The 24,920-nt window shown below is 38.2% G+C and overlaps 1 protein-coding gene across 1 annotated transcript in view; it reads left to right on the top strand.

The window, feature by feature from the left end:
• The window catches only part of TEX11 (testis expressed 11), a 355,345-nt gene extending 330,843 nt beyond the window's left edge, over positions 1-24,502 (top strand). The window contains exons 26-30 of the mRNA XM_046672868.1: positions 1,326-1,475; positions 2,711-2,819; positions 3,784-3,904; positions 23,597-23,761; positions 24,431-24,502. Coding sequence (XP_046528824.1) covers positions 1,326-1,475; positions 2,711-2,819; positions 3,784-3,904; positions 23,597-23,761; positions 24,431-24,502 — 617 coding nt within the window. The remainder of the gene's footprint in view (positions 1-1,325; positions 1,476-2,710; positions 2,820-3,783; positions 3,905-23,596; positions 23,762-24,430) is intronic.
• The last annotated feature ends 418 nt before the right edge of the window (positions 24,503-24,920 follow it).

Below are 24,920 nucleotides of genomic sequence, written 5' to 3' on the forward strand. Positions count from 1 at the left end.
TCCTCATGAAAATAGATGCAGAGATCCTCAACAAAATATTAGCAAATTGAACTTAGTAAAATATGAAAAGGATAATAGATCATAACCAAGTGAGTTTTATCCTAGTCTCAACATTGTAAACTCAATTAATTCACCATATCAACAGATTAAATGACAAGATTCAACATCCATTTATGATAAAACTCTCAGCAAACTAGCAATAGTGGGGAAGTTCCTCAACCTGATAAAGGACATCTACAAAAATAAAACCTACAGCTAATGTCATATTTAATGATGAAAAACTGAATGCTTTCCCTCTAAGGGCAGGAACAAGGGTCTAGGGTGTCTACTCTCTCCACTCCTGGTCAACATCATCCTGGAGGTCCTAGCTAGTGCAATAAGGCAAGCAAAAGAATGGGAAAAAGACATATAGAGAGAAAAAGAAGAAATAAAACTAACTCTATTTGCAGATGGCATGATTGTCTACATAGAAAATCTCAAAGAATCTACAAAAATGTTACTGGAACTAATAAATGAGTTACAAATTACAGCATACAAGGTCAATATTCAAAATTGGATTATGTTTCTATGTACTACCGATGGAGTTCAAGAAGAGGCAATAACAATCAATAATGATAAAAGTCAAAATAGTCGTCAACTCTGCTAAGATGGTATTGACTGGAAAGGAGCACAAGCATTGGGAGTGTTGTATATTGTGATCTGGGTAGTAGTTACATGGGTTTAAACATATTTAAAAATTCATCAAGCTGTTTAAGATTGATGCACTTCATTCAGTTTATTGTATGTATGCTGTACCTCGAAACTTTTTTAGAAGTTCATTCTAACAAGGATGAATGAAAGCCATCTCACATGGTATGGTATATGCCGCCTGATACAAGATTCTGCCCATGGTGATCCCCAAGAAATACTGTTGACTGACTAAATGAAACAGTTTGGAAACTCTCCTTTACTTTGCTTAAAATAAAACCGCAGTTAGTTTATACAGTTCTGTATCTCCTGGTTAAGCCAGTCATTAAAGTGAGGCAGGGAAACACTGGATTTGAATTAGATCACAGCAGGACTTCTTCAGGCTATTTAGGAACACCATGGCAATAATTCCCGGAAGTGTAGGCAAAGCTAGTTAATGCATTACGGAGTGCTGAAAGTATTGGTGAGCTTATAGATTTAAAATGTAAAAACTCTGTCTACAGAATCTGAGATAACCTTCAAATTGTAAGTAAAATTAATTTTCTTCAAAAGGAAAATCTCCTCAGAAGAGAGATTAGAATAGGAAAGAATAATGAAATGTAATCACAGAGAATGTTGCATTTTTGCCTCTTTCTTAGGGGACTTCTCGAACGATCCATGTGAGACATTGCTTCTGCTGTATGAGTTTGAAGTTAAAGCCAAAATGAACGATCCATTCCTGGACAGCTTCTTGGAATCAGTGTGGGAACTGCCTCATTTAGAAAGTAAAACATTTGAAACAATCGCATGTAAGAGCTATAATTATGGTTTTGGAAAGCTGGTACCCATTTAAATCGTACTACTTTTTTCTTTCTTTTCTCTTATCTCCAGGTGGGAAACGATGTTTCCTCATAGCACTTTGTTTCTCTTTCTTGTATTACAATCATTTGTGCATTTATCTTTTTCTTTATATGAGATCATGAGCTCCGTAGGGTCACAAACAATAATTACCTATATTCGTTGTACTTATAAACGCTAGCAAAGTGCGTTGCTCATAATAGGCACTCATATTTATTCTATGTGTGGAATGGAATTATATAACTACACAATAGGGGGAGCTCAAACTTCAGAAAGTTAGTTTTGCTCAGCTGGCTAGAAATGACAATTGACTGCTTCACTAATCAAAGGTGATGCAATGTTAGCAATTTATTATAGTGTACAGAGAAATATTGGTAATATTTTTTAAACACAATTGCCACCTTCAAATTTCTGGTTGGGCTCTAAGTGGTATTGGGGACCCAGAGCCTCTGTGGGGTTACACTGTAGGAAATGGCCTAATTATCTTCCCTTTTTACCTCTCACTATCCTCAGGAACCTGTGTGTGTTTAATAAAGTTATCAGGTAGCCCCAAGTGCACAAGTCACATTTGCCTTTCCTTGTCTTGCCAAGACAGAATTCCTAGAGACATGGAGCAGGTGGTGAGTAATCTATGGACATATGATAGTGACCACTGCTCCTTGTATAAGGAAACTCCAATTCTAGAGGCCTGGTAAATACATCTGGAAGTTTTAGGGTTTATTATCTCTGATGCTCACTCTCATGTCAAGTGTTTCATGTTTTTAGTATCAGAGAAAAACAATATATTGTGGTATAAATCTGTTTTTGTTTGGTGCCCTTTTACTGATCTGCTTTCTCTTTCCTTCTTAGTGTGCCCCTCTTTGACTCTGATTCATAAGATTATTGCTTCATCTGTGTGACTATATGCATGGGCACAGAAACAGTAGGTTCTCTGTTGATGTTTGCTAAAGAAAAGATATAACCTGGTGATCCTACCATGTTACTCTGCCCAGAAAGTAGATGCTCTCTCTGAAAGCCACTGTGGATTCATTATTTTATAAAATTCATTTTTGGTTTTTTGTGTTTGTTTGTTTTTGGTAATCTGTTTCAGGCCAATTTCATTAGAGAAAGCAAGTTGTAGCCTGGGATGAAAATTATGGTGGATGAGATTATGGTATTCACAACCTTTTTTTCCCCCTTCCTGTAGCATTAGCAATGGAAATGCCTGCCTGCTATCCTTCCATCGCTCTAAAGGCCTTGAAAAGGGCTTTATTGCTCCACAAAAGGAAAGAATCAATTGATGTTTTGAAATATAGGTTAGTAAATGTAATTCAACACTGAATCCAGGCTTTCTGATAGCCAAGAGAGCTATAGTCAATGCCCCATAAGTCATCAATCATACTCAACTGCCCCACTTAAAAGATGATCAGGGATACTTCTGTAACTCCTGAACTGAAAACCCCTCAGAACAGCTCCATATTTAGGGTTGTATTATAGACCAAGAATTAATTAGCTAGGTCAAGGAGTCTGGTTTTCTCAAAGGAGAAAAAGCTGGGGGGGGTGGGGGGGCGGAGTTGCTTCTTTGTGTGCGTCTATAGATATAACAAAATTACTAAGTACCTTCTTTTTTCATTACTAAATACGCCAAATGTATAGAAAAGTACAGATTAATATAACAAACACCAGTGTTTCCACCACCCAAATTTAACAAAGGTTAACATTTTTCTATATTTGCCTCAGATATTTTTTTTCTAAGCACCATTCTTTAAGGATCAATAAGTGCTGTGCATAATATAAAATATTAATTATTGGAGATTTTACATTTTCTATGCCTAGACATGGGGAAAAATAGATGTTGTGTGACTTTTCTCTGGAAAACTTCATTACAGTCTTCCTTTTCTGAGACATGAGAGACAGTTCTCCTGGAATTATTCCCAATTTAAATCCCAATTTCCTTGCCCATTTGAGGATATAACAAGATGCTTTAACGTGCCTGTAGATTGAACTGGCTCATAAAATATAGTAAACAGCCATGACTCCTTAGTGCAGGAAACTAAAAAAGTGAAAGACAACCATAGGCATAATAAAAGGAAGGATTGGTCAGCCCCTTTTATAACTTCAAAAATCTGTCTTCTAAGGCTGGAGGCCAGATAAAATTGAGAGTAGAACAGAAGTGTTATGAAGCTCTTAGTCTGGGATGAGATCCAGATTTTACTTATCTTAGCCCTGAAGCCAATCATTTCTTTCCTTATGGGATGTGTTTTCTGTTTTTGATTTCAGCAAATGTATGCACAACTTGATTAATCTCCTAGTGCCAGAGCGGGTGCTGAGTGCAGAACTCTGTCCCCTGGAAGAAGTTTGGGGCTATTTTGAGGATGCTCTGCACCTTATTAGCCACACTGTAAGTCAAACAGTGATATTAAACTTTCAGCTAATTTTAAAGAACTGAACTGTCTTGTGTATTAGAAATTACACAGGGGCCCACCCCATGGCCTAGTGGTTAAGGTTTGGTGCACTCCGCTTCCATGGCCCAGGTTCAAGTGTTCGGTTCCCAGGCATGGACCTACACAGCTCATCAGCAGCCATGCTGTGGTGGCAACCCACATACAAAATAGAGGAAGATTGGTACAGATGTTAGCTCAGGGTGAATCTTCCTCAGCAAAAAAACAAAAGAAAAAAGAAATTACATAGAATAATAATGCTTTCTGATATGAGTTTTAGGGTAAATAAATTCTTATTACAATGTAGTTACACACTACAAAATTTCCCTGGGTTTATAAAATGTAAATAGTTAAAAGTAGAACATTTCTAATATACCACCTGGCATTTTGAATTATTTTGTATTTTCAAAACCTGGTAGAATTGTTATTTCCCCTGTGATGATACTAACCCTTTGAAAAAGCTTATCGTTGTTCCCACCATTTCCCCCAAAGCAGGTAACAGAGTAGAAGGAATACTGAAGAACTGTATTTTAGTCCCTTCTCTGCTGTCTTTTTTTTCTTTTCAGTGCAGGTTTATTCAGTGACTTTCAAATTAGCTTTATTGAGGTGTAATTTGCATACCATAAACTTCACCCATTGTATGTATACAATTCAGTGATTTTTAGTAAGTTTATAGAGTTACCACTGTCACCACAATCCAGTTTTATAATATTTCCATTACTCCAGAAAGTTTCCTCTTGCCCATTTGCATTCAATCCCTGCTCTCACCTTTAGGCCCAGGTAACCGTTGATCTGCTTTCTATCTTTATGGATTTTCTCTTTCTGGATACTTCATATAAATGGAATCATACAATATGTGACCTCTTGTGTCTGGCTCTTTCAATTTGGAATAATGTTTTTGAGGTTCATCCATGTTGTAGCATCTGTTAGTATTTCAATCCTCCTATTGCTGAATAAATAGGATATTATTATATTCTATTGAATGGATATATCACATTTTGCTTATCCACTCACTGGTTGGTAGACATTTGAGTTGTTTCCACTTTTTGGCTATCATGAATAATGCTGCTATGAACATTTGTGTGCAAGTCTTTGTGTGGACATATGTTTTCAGTTCCCTTCAGCACACGAATCTCTGGGTCATATGGTAACCCTTTTTTTACCATATGTTTGTGGTATGTTCATGTGTTTAAGTTTTTGAGGACTGCAATCTATTTTCCAAAGGGGCTACACCATTTTACATTCCTACCAGTAGTGTATGAGGGTTCCAATTCCTCCATATCCTTGTCAATACTTGTTATTGTCCATCTTTTTTATTATAGCTATCCTAATGGACATATAGTGGTAGCTCATTGTGGTTCTGATTTGCATTTCCTTGATGGCTAGTGGTGTTGATCATTTTTTCCTGTGCTTATTGACCATTTGTATATCTTCTTTACAAAAAATGTCTATTCAATTATTTTCCCATTTTTAAAATTTGGTTCTTATTGAATTCTAGGAGTTCTTTATGTATTCTAGATACAAATCCTTTATCAAACATGCAGTTTATAAATATTTTCTCCCAGTCTCTAGCATGTCTTTTCATTTTCTCAATGGCATCATTTAAAAAGCAAAAGTTCTGAATTTTAATGAAGTCTAATTTGTCAATTTTTTCCTTTATGGGTCATGTTTTTGGTCATGATAAGAAATCTTTGCCTGTCCCAAATTTACAAAGATTTTCTCCTATGTTTTCTTATGGAAGTTTTTATACTTTTATCTCTTACGTATAGGTCTATGATCCCTTTTGAGTTAATTTTTGTTCATAGTGTGAGGTAAGGATCTAAATGGTTTCTTGTTTGTTTGTTTTTCCATATGGATATCCCTCCTCTGCTGTTTGACTTTGGTTTTCTCATTTGTAAAATGGAAATCATACCTGCCCTGACTCCCACACCAAGGTTTTAAGGATCACTTGAAATAATAATGTGTTGTAAACTTTAACAGCCCATACACATGTTAGGTAGTCTTGTTATAAGGGAGCTAAAAAACATTAAGAAGGTTAAATGGCTTGCTTAAAGTCACACAGAAAGTCATTATTTGATTCCTTGTTAATATCCAAAGATCCTGAGTCTGCTCTGCACTCAACTGCTTCTTCATTTACAAATATCTGCAAACCATAACAGATAGTGGAGCAGTACAGCAGGGTGACACCTGGTACAAACTAGCATCCACTTACAGAAACCTAAAATTCTGGAGCTGTGTGAACTTAAGTTTAAAAAAAACTCTAATATTGAACATTTGGGATATATAGTTTTTTACTTTCTTTTGCCAAGAAGAGAAAATTCCATTTCTAAGTCACGAGCCTCATCTGGGCCTTCAGATGTGTTTGCCACAGTAACTAATACAAACTAAAATTAAATTGTACTATAAATCCAAATTGATTGATTTTCATAGTCTCTCTATAAGGCCAAAACTACTCTGAGCATTTTTTTGTTTGTTTTTGCCACTTTTATTCTATCTAATATATTACTGTTCCATCTCTCTGGCTCTTGGGTTGCCTGATAGAGAGCTTAATATTTCCTACTTTTTTGAGAAGTCTCCTATCCATTATTGCTCATCCCCTGAAACATGATGAGATAGTTAGCTTTTTATGCAGCATTAATTTAATAACCTTCTTGGCTCTTTATATATATATAAATATATGAATATATTTAATAATATATAAACATAAAATATATATATAAGTAAAATACTGTATATAGTATATATACATATATGTAAGTTTATATATATAAGTAAAATAGTGTATGTTGCTTTTTCCTGTTTATGCTATGCATCTCTTTTGTTTTAAATTCTTGGGAGTAAATTCTGCCCTTGTTTGACTTTTCTAATGACCAGTCACTCCTTCATTATTTATTGAGCAGATAACCTTTATCAAGTGCCTCCATACAGTGGCAAAATGGCTATTGCACAAATATAAAATTTCATGCGTCACAGTATCATGCTTTACATTTGACAAAGCATTCCTACATCCATTATTTCGTACAACTCCCCCTTCATAGCCATTCTTTGAAGTAGGGAATGCTGGTATTAGTATCCTTGATTTATAAGTGAGGAAATTTTTAAGATTCAAAAAAGTCAAGTTACCAATTTGCCTAAGTTCATGTGGCTAATGAATGAGCGTCAGGACTAGAACCCAGGTCTTCTGACCTCAATTTCAGGGCTCTTTCCACCAGAACACACGTCTTCTTTACCTGCTCTTGCTAGGAAATTTCAGTTCAAAGGAGAGGCTCAAGTTGGTATTCAGAAAACCTCACATGGATCACCTGGATTACATTGACTGACTTTAGATAATGAATTAGCCTTGCATCCTTGGAATAAACCCCACATGGTCATGATATATAATTCTTTTTATATATTGCTGAATTCTATTTGCTAGTATTTTTGTTAAAGATTTTTCATCTATATTTATTAGGGATATTGTCTGTAGTTTTTTTGTGTAGTCTTTGTGTGGTTTTGGTATGAGGATAATACTAGCTTCATAAAATGAATTGAGATGTGTTCCTTCCTCTTCTAAGTTTTTGAAAAAGATTGTGTAGAATTATGTTAGTTCTTTTCTTAATGTTTGGTAGAATTCCCCAGTGAAACTATCTGGGCTTGGAGATTCTTTTCCAGAGTTTTTAAATTCCAAATTCAATTTTCTTAATAGTTATAGAGCTGTTCAAATTATCTGTTTTCTATTGGGGGAGTTGTGGTAATTTGTATTTTACAGTGAAGGGACACATTTCATCTAAGTTGTCAAATTTATGTGTATAGGCTTTGTATTATTCCCTTATTATTATTTCGATGTGTGCAGGGTCTGTAGTGATATCCACTGTTTTATTCTGATGTTGATAATTTATGTCTTCCCTTATTTCTCTGTCACTCTTGCCAGAAGTTAGTAAATTTTACTCATCTTTTCAAAGAACCAGCTTGTCCATTGATTTTCTCTATTGTCTTTGTGTCTTCAGTCATGTTGATTTCTGCTCTTTATTATTTACTTTGTTCTCTTGCTTTGCATTTAGTTTGCTTTTCTTTTTCTGGGTTCTTGAGATGGGAACTTAGACTATTAATTTGAGGCTTTTCTTCTTTTCTAATGTATACATTTAGTGCTGTAAATTTCCCTCTCAGTGCTGCTTTACCTGTGTCCCACAAATTTTGCTATGTTGTATTTTCATTTTCATTTACTTCAATGTATTTTTTGTTTCCATGAGACTTTCTCTTTGACCCATAGATTACTTAGAAGTGTGTTGTTTAGTTTCTAAGTTTTTACAGATTTTCCTATTATCTTTCTGTTATTGAATTCTAGTTTTATTCCATGTTGTCAGAGAACACAGATTGTATGATTTCAATTATTTAATTTTTTTGAGATTCATTTTATGGCCCAGGATATGATCTATCTTAGTATATGTTCCATAGACACTTGAAAAGAATGTGTATTCTGCTGTTGTTGGAAGGACTGTTCTATAAATGTCGATTAGATCCCGCTGGTTGATGATGTTGCCAAATTCTTGTATATCTTTGATGATTTTCTGGCTAGTTCTATTTAACAGGCATGTTGAAGTCTCCAACTATAACTGTGGAATTGTCTAGCTCTCCTTCCACTCCTATTGGTATTTGCTTCACATGTTTCATGACTCTGCTGGTAGATGCATACACACTTATGATTGCTCTGTCTTCTTTGTGGATTAACCCTTTTCTCATTATATAATGTCCTTCTATGTCTCTGTTAATTTTCTTTGCTCTGAACTCTACAATTACTAATACCAATATTGCCACTCTTGCTATCCTTTGATTAATGTTTACATCATATTACTATTTCCATCCTTTTACTTTCAACCTCCCTATAATGTTATATTTGAAGTGAATTTCTTGTAGACAGCATATCGACAGCACAGTTTTTAGTCCACTTTGCCAATCTCTGTCTTTTAATCAGTGTATTTAGATTACTGATATGTGAGGGCTTGTCTGCCATTTCAATTTTTTGTTTTTTGCTTTATTTGTTTGTTTTGTTCTGTTTTTCATTTATCTCTTTTCTCTATCCTGCCTTCCTATGGATTACTTGAACATTTTTTTTTTTGAGGAAGATTAAGCCTGAGCTAACATCTGTGACTATCTTCCTCTATTTTATATGTGGGACGCCTGCCACAGCCTGGCTTGATAAACAGTGTGTAGGTCCACGCCCAGGATCCGAACTGGCAAACCCTGGGCCACCAAAGTGGAGCGTGTGAACTTAACTGCTATGCCACCAGGCTGGCCCCCTACTTGAACATTTTTTAGGATTCCATTTTGCTTCATCTATACTGTTATTAAGTGTATTTCTTTGTACAGGCTTTTTTTAGTGGTTGCTCTAGATATTATACTGTGCATGTGTGTAAAACTTATAACTATCTACTGCTATCATCGGGTTACCAGTTTGAGTGAAGTACAGAAACCTTACCTGTCTTTACCCTCCCCCACTTATAATATAATTGTCATAAATTTTCCTCTGTATACATTTAGAACCATATGAGTATTATAATTTCCACTTCAACCTTCAACCATAATTTAGAAAACTCAAGAAGAGAAGTAAAGCTTATTGTATTTACCTATATAAAAATATAATTTTACCATTTTCTTTCTTCCCTTTTGATAGTCCAAGGTTTCCTTTCTTTCTTTCCTTATTATTATTATTTTTTTTTTGATGAGGAATATTGGCCCTGAGCTAACATCTGTGCCAGTCTTCCTCTATTTTGTATGTGGGACACTGCCACAGCATGGCTTGATGAGCAGTATGTAGGTCTTCACCCAGGATCCGAACCCATGAACCCCAGCCTGCCAAAGCAGAGTGCATGAACTTAACCACTATGCCACCAGGCCAGCCCCCCAAGGTTTTTTTTTTGTTTGTTTCCTTTCTGTTTAGAGAACTTCCTTTAGACATTTTTTTAGAGTAGGTCTGCTGATAAACTCTCCTTTTATCTAATAATGTCTTGATCTCCCCTTCATTCCTGAAAGATATTTTGGTTGGTTATAGGATTCCAGGTTGATGATTCTTTCCTTTCAGCACTTCAAAAATACTGTGCCACTTCTCTCTGACCTTCAGGGCTTCTGATGAGAAATTTGCTCTTCTTCACCTTGTTTTTTCCCTATAAGTAAAGTGTTGTTGGGGCTGGCCCTGTGGCCGAGTGGTTAAGTCCATGCGCTCTGCTGCCGGCGGCCCAGTGTTTCGTTGGTTCGAATCCTGGGCGCGGACATGGCACTGCTCATCAAACCACACTGAGGCAGCGTCCCACATGCCACAACTAGAAGGACCCACAACGAAGAATATACAATTATGTACTGGGGGGCTTTGGGGAGAAAAAGGAAAAAATAAAATCTTTAAAAAAAAAAAGTAAAGTGTTGTTTTTCTCTGGCTGCCTTCAATATTTTTTCTTTGGTTTCAGTTTTCAGAAGTTTGACTGTGATGTGTCTTGAGGTGGATTTCTTTCACTCAGCTTTGTGAATCTATAGGTTTATGTCTTTTGCCAAATTTGGTGAGTTTTGGGACATAATTTCTTTAGTACTTTTTCAGCCTCACCTTCTTTTTCTTCTCTTTCCATCTATTCCAGGAATCTGATGACAGGAATGTTAGAACCTCTGTCATTTCCCTCAAGTCCCTTGTGGCTCTATTCTCTTATGTTTCCAGCCTATTTTCTTTCTGTCATTCAGATTGGGTAAATTCTATTATTCTAGCTTTGAGTTCACTGACCTTTCCTCTGCCTTCTCCATTCTGCCGTTGAACCTATCCGTAGAGGTCTTTATTTCAGCCATTGGATTTTTCAGTTCTAAAATTTCCATTTGTTCTTCTTTATATCTTCTGTTTTTGTTTGAATTTATTTTTTGCTGAGACTTTCTATTTCTTTGCCAAGGCTTTCTATTTTTTTATTTTTTGAAATATGTTCATCATTGTCCACTGAAACATTTTTATGATGGTTACTTTAAAATCTGTGTCAGATATTGTAGCATTTCTGTCCTCTTGGTGTTGGCATCAATTGATTGTCTTTTTTCAGTCAGTTTGAGGTCTTTCTGATTCTTGGTATGACGAGTAATTTTTTTATTCAAACCTGGACATTTTCATATTATGTTATGACACTCTGGATCTCATTTAAACCTTCTGTTTTAGCTGGCTATCTCTGACACTGCTATGGCAGAGGAGGAGTTCAGCCTTGTTACTTCCAGATGGAAATAGAAACTCAGGTTCCCCACTTGGCCTCCAATGATACTCAAGGTGGAGGATTCCTTGTTACTGCTGGGTAAAGATGGCGCCTCACATGGTCTCCACTAACACCTTGGTGGGGGCGGCCTCATTACATGCTGTGTGACAGTGAAAGTCCTGCCTCTCCACAAGTGTTTGTAGATTTATTCCTCCTCTGACACCATTCCAGCAGGGAGGGAGAGGGGCCTCTTGTTACTCCGGGGTGGGGGCGGAAATCAGGCTCCACTTATGCCTCAGGCGGTGGGAGAATGCCTCATTACCAGCCATTGGGTATGAAAGTCTCATCGCCCTAGCTGGCCTTCTCTGACACCACCTAGACAGTGGTTGGGGTACCTCATCACACGCTCACAAGGGTGGAAGTCAAGGCTCCCCACTTGGCTTTTGCTGGAGTGGGTGGGGCTGGGACCACATTTTTTTCTCTGATGTTTGGCTGTAATAAAGCAGTTATTGTCTAAAGGTTTTCTTTCTTGCATTGCTCCCCTTTTCCTGGTCCTTTGCCTAAAGAGAGCAGACTTTTCTTGGAGTTTTTAATATGTCTGTACCTGTTGGCATATCTAGCACCAACTCTGGGATGTATGAAGCAAAGAGAAAACCCAGGGAACTCACCATTGTGTCATTCCTTGGCCTCAAGGTCCCTAGCCAGTCTTCCTTCTTCTCTCCACCTTTCAGAGTCTTCTTATGTTTGTTTTATGAATAACGTCCAGGGTTTTAGTTGCACTTAGCAGAAGAAATAGGGATAAGTACATCTACTCCATCTCATAGAAGTAGAAGTTCCCTGGTTCATTTTTAAGACCATACAGAAACATAGATAGTGGGAGGGAAACCCTATGCTTACAGAGGAGAGACAAACCTAACCCTCACAGCTGATCTCAGTCACAAAGAGTCACACAGGCCTGTTGTGTAACCAAGAAGAAGCCCAGAAGAAAGCAGCCTCTTTTCTTTTACATGGGAAGCTAAGGTGGTTCAAACTACTGAGGTACATTCTCTAGTCATTTGCTCTTCAAAGTGTGGTCTATGGACCAGCAGCATCAGCACCGCTTGGGAGCTTGGTAGAAGTGTAGAATCTTAGGCCCCAGCCCAGACGTACTGAATCAGAATCTGCATTTAAACAAGATCCCCAAGTGACTTGTATGCACATTAAAGTTTGAGAAGCTCTGCTTACTCATTTGTCAATATCATCTTTCTTCTCTTCTTTGGTCTTCTGGTTCAACTGGCAGAATTTCTACTTCTACCAATCATCTTATATTAGCTTATAAACAAGACTGTTGGGATCTAAAGGAAATGAGAGGTAAAGTTCCATTCATTGACTGATAGAATTTAGAACTGGAAATTAATGATCTTTGAGGTTACCTAACCCAACCTTATTATTTTGTAAATTGAGGCACTGAAAGATTAAATATCTTACACAAGGTCATACAACTACATAACAGCAAAGCTGAGAATTGAACCCAATGTTCTTTCTTCATAGCACAATGGCGCTTGGGTTTTCCTTCATCTAAATCTTCCTTTTTCCAAGCTTCACATCTCCTTGAGACTGGAATTGAGGTTCTTACAAAGACATCTTTGAGTCAAGCTTTGATATTGTGTCTCTTCTGGATTTCTGTAGTTAGTTTGCTGATTGGTCTCTAGCTCTTTCTTCTCTTCTCAAGTTTTTCCTTTGCATCCCTATCTAATATCTCCCCCAAACACAAACTTGGCTCCCTTTTTCCAAAATCTCCTTTTCCACCAAATCTCTAATAGCTCTGTATTTTCTAAATCTTTACCCTCACTCTCAAGGCTATCTATAACCTCATCCAACCCAAAAAAACAAGATAGGGTTTTCCCCACACAATTGTAGGCAATATTCTCTTTATTATCAACCTTCGCCTCTTCTCCCTTCTTCCTTTTAGAACAAAGCAGGATCTTCCCTCAAGACAACATGTACCTCACTAATCATTTTTGTGGAGGTCTCACCTTCTCACACTCCCTTTTTCTCAGCAGAAGAAAGAACTAAATTACCTGGATCCTTGCTTCCTGGTGTCACTTGCACTTTTTACACACCATCTTCCTGCTACTTCTCTTTGCTTAAAATCTATATCTTCTGTCTCTTAATCATCAGTCTCGTCATGAACTGGCACTTCCTGGGCCAATTTGTCAATCATTGATGACTTCAGTTTATTATCCTAAGTGACTTTGGCATCCATGTTAGCAATTCATCCACTTCATAGTTTTTTGCCCTCCTTTAGCCAATGTCTGTGTCCCATATCAGCTCCACATCCAAGATTAACTCAGACTTTTTCTACTGACTAATCTCTCTTACTTCCCCACACCTATTCTCTACTCTCACTTTGACTTCTTCAAATAACTTAACTCTTCCCGCTCTCTTATAGTCCAGTCTAACCACATTTCTTTTTTTTTTTTTTTTGGTCATGCCTGCTGTTTCATTTTTTCTACACCTAGTGACTCACCACCATCAGTCCTTCTCCTGGTCTTGAACAGAAGACTCACTAAAGAAAAGCACAGAACCATCCAAATTTGGGACTGTACAAATTCATGCTGTTAAGCTTTAAATGAGTTCTTATCACTGCTCAGAAATCCTTTCGTTCCTATCAACCTTTTTGCAAACTCAAGTAAAGTGGCGGCTTCAAGCCTTTTCTACTCTCATAAAAATACTTTCTTAATCTCAAAACAACTTAGACCTACCTCACGATGACTCCATTAGATGGTCTCATCATATCTTTTTTTCCTTCTTCTCCTCAAAGCCCCCAGTACATAGTTGCATATTCTAGTTGTAGGTCCTTCTGGCTCTGCTATGTGGGACGCCGCCTCAGCATGGCTTGATGAGCAGTACTAGGTCCGCACCCAGGATCTGAACCAGCAAAACCCTCAGCCACCAAAACCCTGGGCCACCGAAGTGGAGCACGCGAACTTAACCACTCAGCCATGGGGCCAGCCCCTCATTATATCTTTTAATTGAGAAGATCAAGGGCATCAAGTACGAGTTCCCTCACTGGTCCATGTTTCAACCATAACATTCTGCCACTGTACCTATTTACTCATCTTAACTCTTTTCTCAAAAGAAGAGATATTCCCTAGTTAAGAACACAGACTTTGGAGCCAGACTGGCAGTTCAAATTCTGGCTCCACCCTTTATTAGCTGTATGGCCTTGGTCATATTACCTAACTCTGTAGGCTTCTGTCTCCTCATCTGTAAAATAAAGATAATAATAATACCTATCTTTCAGTGTTATTAGTAGTATTAAATAAGTTAATATATGTAAAGTACTTATAGCAGTGTCTAGCTTATAGTAAGTACTATAAAAGTGGTAAGTATTAGTATTACTTTTTATCTCATACCATCCATAAAAATAAAGTTTGAAAGAAAGAAAGAAGAAAATCCAAATGGATTAAAGCGCTAAACATAAAAATCAAAGTTATAAAAGTATTAGGAGAAAACAGAGGAAAATATTTTTTGAATTATGGGGTGCAGAGGACCCATCCAGAAGCTGTTACAGGAAAAAAATGGATTCAGTTACATACATTAATAAATGACTCAACATACTGCAGAAAGTTTTAAAATAAGCCACAGACTTGGATAAGACATTTGTAACATACTTAAATTAAAAATCAATAAGAAAAAGATTACCAACACTAGAAAAAATAGGCAAAAGCTATGATTAGGTAAGCTACAATAGAAGACATGCAACTGGCTAATAAACATATGCAAAAGTTGTTCAACCACACAATTAATCAAGGAAATCTATATAAACAAAAATACATTTCTTTGTCAAAACATCAGATGCAAATATCTGGAGAGATTTTCATCAAGTTAGAGAGTATGCTTGGGATAACATTAAACATATAGAGTATAACCAGTCGAGCACTCAAGCAAGAGTGAGTGCACCTGGCTTCTAGTCTCATCTGTGCCAAAAACCTACTGTGTGGCCCTGGGCAGATGGCACTACCTCTCTTGGCCTCAGTTTCCTTATCAATAAAATGAGGTTTCTAGAGACTTCCCCTTCTGGAATGGCAGCATGAGAATCTGAATGGATCTGCTCCCCAGCAAAACAATCATAACTGTTGAAAATTATTTTTTAAAAAACAAACTTTAAAGTCTCTGGAAATTGTCCTAAGAGAATACAGAAAATGAAGATCTATTCAAGAAAATCTACTAAATCCTGGTAAGAACCATGAGCGTCTGTGGCACTTGAGCCATGACCCACTCCCTTCCTGTCCCTCCTCTAGCTCACCCTGATGGAAGCTCCACTCCAGGCAAGTGTGACCAAGAAAACGATCCTCCCACTCTGTCAGCTCCCTGTCAAGGGATATGGTATCTCACAAAGAACAGCAGGCTGCCAGCACTTCCCATTCCACCTTGAGCTCCAAGTTGCAAAGGCTAAATTTCTGGCCAGTAAGGCCTAAAGAATGAGGCCTTCCTTCACCCATCCTCCACTTGTATGGCAGAGGATCTACCTCAGGCAAGTCAGACCAAGAATATTGGAACCCTGGTTTCCCTTGCCCCAGCTAACTCTTAGGGCAGAGGTTCCACACCCAAAGAGGCAAGTCAAGAAGACCACCCTACCCAGCACCCTGCTTTTAAAGCAGAAGTGTCACTCAGAGAAAAGGGGTCCACTGTCCCCCCCCAGAGCTCGGAGTAGGGGGCTCAGATTTTTCCCAGGGGGAAAGGCAATCTGTAAGAACAGAGAGCTTCAAAGTTCTCTCCAAAGGTACTGACTTTACTTGAAACCGGATGTGGGGAAGCTCAAGCCAAAGAATGCTCTTGCAAATAATGGAGATTTGGGTGGTAAGCACTTAAAAGGAGGATAGTAGTTCTATTTGAACAACAAGCTAACTCTCAGACCAGCTAGATTACCAGAACGAACCATGAAAAGAGACAGCTAATAAGAGCTTTACTGGAGTCAGAACAAACCTCAAAGACCACCTCCGCAAAGTAGCCTGAATTTAATTTTTTTTTTTGAGGAAGATTAGCCCTGAGCTAAGTACTGCCAATCCTCCTCTTTTTGCTGAGGAAGACTGGCCCTGAGCTCACATCCATGCCCATCTTCCTCCACTTTATATGCAGGACACCTACCACAGCATGGCTTTTGACAAGCGGTGCCATGTCCACACCTAGGATCCGAACCAGCAAACCCCGGGCCACCGAGAAGCCAAACATGTGCACTTAAACGCTGCACAATTTATATCCCCAGGCATTGCTGAAAACAATACAGCAATCATTATGCAATTAGTGGAGTAGCTGGGTGTGATACCTGCAGTCAGACAGCTTAATAGAGACATCAGAGAAAGAGAAAGTCAAAGAGAGCCCTACGAAACCCTGTCATCCCAGGGTGACCATGTGCATAACCAAGGCTGTGTTGTCTGAGAGGCAACCTAACAAGTTTCACATGTGAGGGAAATAGACTTTGCTAAAATAGCCCAGTCAAGTTACTAAAGAAATAAATACACAAAAAACAACAGAAACAAGCCCCAGGTTGGGGGGACTCAGTCTCTAGATTTGCTACAATATGTTACCTAAAATGTTCATTTTTCATCAAAAAAATATGAGACATGCAAAGAAACAGGAAAGTCTGACCCATGCACAGGAAAAAAAGCAAGCAACACAAACTATCTGGGACAGGACCCAGATATCAGATTTAACAAAGATATCAAAGCAACCATTATAAACAGGTTCAAAGAACTAAAGGAAACTATGCTAAAAGAAGTAAAGAAGGTGTGATGGCAACGTCTCATCAAAGAGAGAATATCAATAAAGACATAGAATATTTTTTCAAGAATCAAATGAAAAATCTGAAGGTGAAAAGTACAATACGTGAAATTAAAAATTCACTAGAGAAGCTCAACAGTAGATTGTTATAAAGCTACTGGCAGAACCCAGCTGTTTCAAATCAGCAAATTTGAAGATAGATGGATAGATTATGCAATCTGAAGAACCAACATACACATGGCAAGAGTATCAAGCATAGGAGAGAAGGAAACAGAAAAAAATATTGAAAGAAATAATGGCTGAAAAATTTCCAAATTTGATGAAAAACATTACACATCCAAGCAGGTCAACGAATTTCAAATAGAATACACAGTTATCCACACACAGAAACATAATACTAAAAGTATTGAAAGCTAAATACATGGAGAAATTTTGAAAGGAGAGAAAAAAGAACTTAGAAAGGAGCTCCAGTAAGATTAACAGCTGACTTCTCATCAGAAACAATGGAGGCCAGAAAGCAGTGGCATATTCAAAGTGATGAGAGAAAACAACAGTTAACCAGCATCCTATAACCAGCAAAATTATCTTTCAAAAATGAAGGTGAAATGAAGACATCACCAGATAAAGAAAAACCAAGAGAATTTATTGCTAGCTGCCCTGCCTACAATAAATACTAAAGGAAGTTCTTTAGGTTGAAAGAAAGTGATTCCAAACAATAATTCAAATCCAAACAAACCGAAAAGCACCAGTAATTATGTAATTATAAAAGACATTATAAATGCATGTTTCTTCTCCTTTCTTCTCTTAACTGATTTAAAAACCAAATGTATAAAACACATTATATAATTGTTTTGTTTGGCTTTTAACATAGAAAAATGTAATATAAAAATCACAGCACAAAGAAGGCAGGTGGGAGCCTGTTTTGGAGTAAGGAAATGACACTAGAGAATAACTCTAAGCCACAGGAAGAAATGAAGAGGACCAGAAATGGTAAATTAGAAGGTTAATATAACAAACTATGAATAGGACTTGCATTCCTTACTTCTCTTAGTTTCTTCGAAACACATAAAATTATATAAAGTAATTATAACTATTTTTGTTGAATTGTCTATTTTAAAACTTACTACAAAGCTACAGTAATCGACACAGTGCAGTACTGACATAAGGATAGACATAGATCAATGAAATAGAATTAAGAGTCCAGAAACAAACCCTCACATTTATGGCCAATTGATTTTTGACAAAGTTGTCAAGACTTCAGTGTAAAAGATTTTTTTAACAGTAGTTCTTGGACAAGCAGATAGCCACGTGGAAAAGAATGGAGTTTGGACTCCTACCTCACTGTATACAAAAATTAGCTCAAAATGCCTCAAAGACCTAAATGTAAGAACTAAAATTATAAAAACTGTAAGTACATATAAACTAAAATTATAAAACTCTTAGAATTATATATAAAACTAAAATTTTAAAACTCTTAGAAGCGTAGTTTTAAATCTTTGTGAACTTGGATTAGGTAGTGGTTTCTTAGAAATGACACCAAGAGCACAAGCAATAAAATTAAAAAATAAATAAATTAGATTTCAGCAAAATTAAAACTTTTCTGCAAAGGACACCACTAAGGAAGTGAAAAGACAACCCACAGAAAAGCAGTAAACGTTGGAAATCATATATCTGTTAAGGGACTTGTACTTAGAATATATAAAGAACTCTCATAACTCAATAATATAAAGACAACTAAATTTTTTTAATGGGCAAAGGATCTGAATAGACATTTCTCCATAGAAGATGTTCAAATGACCAATAAGCATATGGAAAGATTCTTGACATCATTAGTCATCTGAGATAGGCCAATAAAAACACAATGATCTACCACGTGACACCCACTAAGATGGCTATAATCAAAAAGATAATGAGTATGGACAAGGGTGTGGAGAAATTGATACCCTCATACACTGTGTGATTGTAAAATGGTACAGCTGCTTTGGAAAACAGTCTGGTATTTCCTCAGAAGGTTAAACATAGAATTACCACATGACCCAGGAATTTCACTTCTAGGTATATACCCATAAGAAATGAAAATATATGCCAAAGACTCATACACAAATGTTCATATCAGCATTATTCATAATAGCCAAAAATGGAAACAACTCAAATGTCTATCAACTGATGAATGGACAAACAAAATGTGGTATAGTACTGACACATGCTACAACATTGATGGACCTGGAAAACGTTATGCTAAGTGAAAGATGTCAGTCATAAGGCCTACATACTGTGTGACTCCATTTATCTAAAATGCCCAGAATAGGCCAATCTATGAGAGAGAGAAATTAGATTAGTAGCTGCCTAGGGATGGTGGGGGCCTGTATTGGAGGAAATGGGGAGTGACTGCTAACGGGCACACGGTTTCCTTTTAGGGGGATGAAAATGTTCTAAAATTGTGGGGATGGTTGCAGAACTCTGTGACTATACTAAAAACCATTGAATTGTACACTTTAGGTAAATTGTATGGTATGTGAATTTTATCTTAGTAAAGCTGATGTACACAATATTCACTTCAGGAACCCTGTGGAGAGCCTAAAAAGACAGGCATTTGTGTTCCAGAACACCTACAATTTTGTTAGATATATGTAGGACTGCCATATATATGAAGATGTTGAGGACAGAGAAAACTGGCTTCAAATATGAGCCCCAGAAAGTCATAAGAGCAAACGCCTCTGTTTGCTGGCATTGATTTGCATTTCACCTGGGCAAGTCTATGTCATTTTGGGGTGAGTAACTGCATGGATGCATTTTTTTTTAATTAAAGATTAATGTTTCTCCTGAGCAATGCTGGACATGAGGGCAGCGAATGCAAATGAAAATAAAACTCTTCCAGTATTCCCTAACTCACTGAATGACACTATCAATCTTCCAGTTGCCAAGCCAGACATCGAGGACTCACCCTCAACTCCTCCCTTACTCCCCTTTCTAATCCATCACCAAGTCCTGTTAATTCTACCTCCTAAATATCTCAAATTCATTCACTTCTTCCCATCTTCCACCATCACCAACCTAGCTCAAGTTATCTTTTGCCTCAGCTACTGCAGGAACCTTTTAGCTGGTCTCCTTGCATCTCTTGCTTTCTTCTATACCTTTCTCCATCCAGCAACCAGAGTGATCTTTTAAATTTTCAAATATGTGCGACCTTGCTTAATCTTCTTCAGTAGTTTCCCATTGGTCTTAACGACCAAAATCCTGAATGTGGCCTACAAGGCCCTGCTTACCTGTCTGTCCTCATTTTGAGCCACTCTTTCCCTGACTGTTAGCCACCCCGCACTCCACAAGGCCACTAATTACCACCTCCTAGACAAATTTGATGGCCTCTTTCTTTACCCTGGCTTTCATTATTGACCACTGTCTCCTTAGTGAAATTCTCTTTTCCTTTGTCCTTTATTTTCTCACCACGCCTCTGTGTTGTCTTTTCCCTCTTACCACACAACTATGAATGATTCCAATATTGCTCTATTCTTTCCTTCTCTATATTCTATACTCTGTTTTAAGTGAATTGATACACTCAACTGTTACCTGAACTCCAGTCCATATCTGCAACAGCCTACATGATATCTCCAGTTACCTCAATTGTAACATGATTAAAATAGAACTTATCATTATCTTGATCTTTTATCCCCAGAAACATTTCCTTCCATTTTCTTCTTTGAATCACATCAGCATTGTCTCAGCCACTCAAACTATGTACTTTAGAGCCATTTCCAATTGACCTATCCTTCATTCCCCATATCAAATCAGTTACCAAGTTCTGTTGATTCTTCTTTAGAATGTTTCTTACATCTTTGCCTTTCCATTGTCACTATTTTGTTTCTGACCCTCGTCACTTCATTCTTAGACTCTTAAAACTTCATTTAAACAGGTCTAACTATCTGTGTTTCCTCACACTTAGGTCCTGGCATTTCAGTCTTCTTAAAATTCTAATTTCATCCTATCACTTCCCTTCTCAAAAAGTTTCAGTGACTTCTCATTGCCAGCAGAATAAATTCCAAAATCTGTGGCCTGTATTGCAAAACCCTTTACACTCCAGTCCAACGTTTTACAAATTACATCCCGCAAGATGTTAGTAAACGATCTATATACCCTAGCTTAAGCAAAGTTACATGGTTTCCTTACTATAAAACTTCCTAGAACTTTTAATGAACGAACTACTGTGCATTATAACACTCCAAGAGGGTGTATATAGCATGCAGCACTTCCAAGACACATTTGACTAAAGAATTCTATTTTTATTGACCATCTGTTAACATTTTCCATGACACTAGTGTTCTGAGGAAAAGCTTTAGGAACTGCTTAGGTAACCCCATCCTACATTTCCAGTCCTATTTCCCGTTAATTTCCCTACATAAATTGTCTGCTTAGGCCAAACAACTATTAATCTCCCTGAGACATGCCCAGTCTCAAGCACAATCCAAGTCTTTATTTATTCTGTTCTAACCATATGGAATGCCTTTCTCTTTCTCTGTATATCTGTATTTTTTTTTTGAGATATAATTCATATATCACAAAATTCACAATTTTAAAGTATACAACTTAGTGGTTTTTAGTATATTCACAAAATGGGCAACTATCACCAGTATCTAATTCCAGAACGTTTTTATCACCCCAAAAAGAAGCCCCACACCCATTAGCAGTCACTCCCCATCCCCCTGCCCAAAGCCCTGGCAAGCACCAATCTGCTTTCTGTCTCGATGGATCTGCCTCTTCTGGACATTTCATATGACCTCTGTGTATCGAGATGCTGTTCATCTACCCTAAGACCATGTCTGTTCAGTCGTCTGTTCAGTCATCTGTTCATTCCTTCAGTTAAAATCACAACGCTGTCAGACACTGTGCCAGGCTGTAGATACACAAGGGTAGATGACATTCCACCTTCAAGGAACTCCCAGCCTGGTGGAGGAGACAGACGATACAGTGTTGGAAGTGCTGGTGCAGTGCTGCGAACAAAGTGCCGTAGGATAAAGCACTGTGAATAATGAATTGTGGAGAGTCGGGGAAAGCCTCACTGAGGAGGCAGCATTTGACTGGATATTGATTCATTTGTTCACTCTTTCATTAATTTCTTCATTCAGCAAACACCTATTGTGCTCCTATCATGGGCCAGGTGCAATGCTGGACTCTGAGGATATAAAGATGAACAGGAAAACTTCCCTGCACCTCAAGGAGCTCGACAGTCTGGAGGAGGAGATAAATATATAAACAGTTTCAAAACAATGTGATATAAGTTTATAGAGGAGTGTAAAGCTTGTTATGGGAACAGAGAGAGAGAAGTAACTAATTCTGCTTGTGAATTTCAAAAAAAGTAGAGGTTTACCAAGTGGACAAGGATGGGAGGTGGCATTTCAAGCAGAGACCAGACTTCTTCTGACTGTGCCAGCCTAATGCGTGTTTCTTCTACTGAACTAGAACACCTAATGCATGTGTCACTCTCACTAGCCCTTAATCACATACTCTGTGTGGTCCTCTTTATATGTGGATGCCTTGTCTCGCCAAAGGCACTATGTGTCCTTTAGGACAAGAGCTTTGTCTTGTCCCTCTTAGCACCCTCCTCATAGTGTTTCATGCACAGTAATTTTTATAGACCCAAATGAGTGAAAGAATTATAGCTGAGACGAGGTCATGGACGCTCTCAAGAAACTGCTGCCTAAGTCTTCTACCACATTTCCCCCTCCAGGGGCCTGAGACCTGTCGAGTAGATGAAGGGCTTTAACATGGAACGAGCACGCGAATGCCCCCTTCGCGGCCCATCTCCTATACACATTCTGAGAAAGTATCTCCTGAGACTAATCCTTGTCACTATTGGAAAACCTTGTGATCAGCCATGTTAAAGACCACTCAGAGAGAAGGGGCCATCTTAGAAATGTGCCCTTTGTTCATGGCTAGGTAGATATTGTCAACACTAAAGATTAATATTTTAAAAAATTACAATCAATTGACTTTAAGTAAAACAGATTACCCTCCATAATCTGTTTTCCCGGACAAGGAATTCTGCCTCAAGACTGTAACATAGAAATCCCGCCTGAGTTTCCGGCCTGCTGGCTTGCCCTATAGACTTCAGACTCAAGATTGCAACATCACCTCTTACCTGAATTTACAGCCTGCTGGCCTACCTACGATTTCAAACTTGCCAGCCCCCGTGATTGTGTGAGCCAGTTCCTTAAAATAAATCTTTCTATATATTTGCAAAAAATAAAGATTAATACAATTTCTATTCCAAAAACAGACTGATTCAGGTCAAGGAAATTAAGGAATTCAATAAAACTGCTTCTTGATAACTTTCTCTGAAAATTAGAGGTAGGTTTTGGGGAGATAACTGACTGAGGACAGCACCAAGGGAAGCCCCAAACAGGATACAGGATTTTCTCCTGCTTCAGGGAGACCAGGCCTCAGTCCAAGAGGGCCTCGTCGCTTTTCCAGTTTGTATGTCACTTCATGAAGTCTTGCTGTGGAGCGTTCTACAGCTGACCAAACCTTCAAGGTGCTCACCTGCTACTCTCCAGGGGCAGGGCACTGCTCATGGGTCCTGTGGCTCCTTCCTTGGTGTTAGCAGAGCACCGTTGTTTGTAAAATAATAATGGGATGCAGCACTGATAGTCAGTGCCACATGATTGTGACCATTCTAACTGTAAACCCACTGCTCTTGGATTTCAGGAAGGCTACCCAGAAACGGAGATTCTCTGGCTGATGGTCAAGTCCTGGAATATTGGAATATTTATGTACAGCCGTAGCAAGTATGTATCTGCTGAAAAATGGTGCGGCCTGGCATTGCGCTTCCTTGACCACCTTGGCTCCCTCAGGAGAAGCTATGAAATTCAGGTGAGGAGGGAGATGGCCTGGGTGGACGGCATGACTCGGGCGGCAGCGGGGTTCTACCGGGGCTCTCAGTGGGACTCTACCTTGCTTGACTAGGAAAGGATCTTGATTGTCGTTCCTCTCAGTGGTTCCAGAGAGCTGCAAGAGTTAGGGGACTGTAAGTAGTAGTTTCTAAGAGTAGAAACCAGGAAGGATGGTGAACGTGGGGGAATTGAGGGCTAGCAAATGGAATCTAATTAAGAGGAATGCCAAGGGTGAGCGCTGGAAAGACACATCACTGTCACTGCTGGTGCATGTAGGGAAGGATTGGCCTCTGAGCAAACGTGACTGTTTAAAAAGGCATTCTCTCTAGGAACTAGTCTGAGTTTCAGACTTGTGGGCCATTAGCTAACCAGGAGAGGCTCTGGGGAGAAAAACTCTTATTACCAAGTAAGAGCAAAGGATCTTTTATGTTTTAAGTACCTTCTCCCTTATGATAGCCGCCTGTCCCTAGTAAACGGACCTCATGTGATGGGATCCCTCTTCCCCAAGAGAGTACTGTATTTTCTCCCCAAAGTGGCTCCTCAAATCTCGGAAGGTAAGGGTTAGACTCGCTAGCCATCACCGTGGGTCCAGACGCTTCCCCACATTTCCTTTCCTCTGAAGGAATCTATTTGCTATTCTCTTTCCCAGATGAATGTTCTGTATAGTCAGCTTGTGGAAGCATTAGATAAAAACAAGGGCTCACTTTTTAGTAAAGAGTGAGAACTGCTGGAACAAGGCATAGGAGCAGGCAAGCTGACAGCAACTTGAAGAAGATCTATGGTCCTGAGATGTTGAGTATTTAAATTCTTGTGAAACTTTCTCTTGAGCTTTTGTTTCTGTTTTCTCAGGCCCTATTTTCATGTTGTTAAATGAAATTTTCTAAAATAAAAGTATTTTGGCTTTTACTGTTGCTTTTACTGCTCATTTCTGAGGGACAAATGAATTTCCCAAAGTGCCAAGAAGTATATATATTGAAATAGCCCATGTGAGAGCAAGATGATTCATGCCCCATGTGAACAAAAGGGAGTGTTCACCTCGGTCCAACACAGGGTGCCTTTTTTTCCAGAAGTGCTCAAATTCCCAATACCTGAAGATGACAGAGAACCACAGGCTCTTCATCAGGAGGACCTTAGTGGTC

This window comes from Equus quagga, chromosome 10, assembly GCF_021613505.1.
Source record: "Equus quagga isolate Etosha38 chromosome 10, UCLA_HA_Equagga_1.0, whole genome shotgun sequence".
Classification (NCBI taxonomy): Eukaryota; Metazoa; Chordata; class Mammalia; order Perissodactyla; family Equidae; genus Equus; species Equus quagga.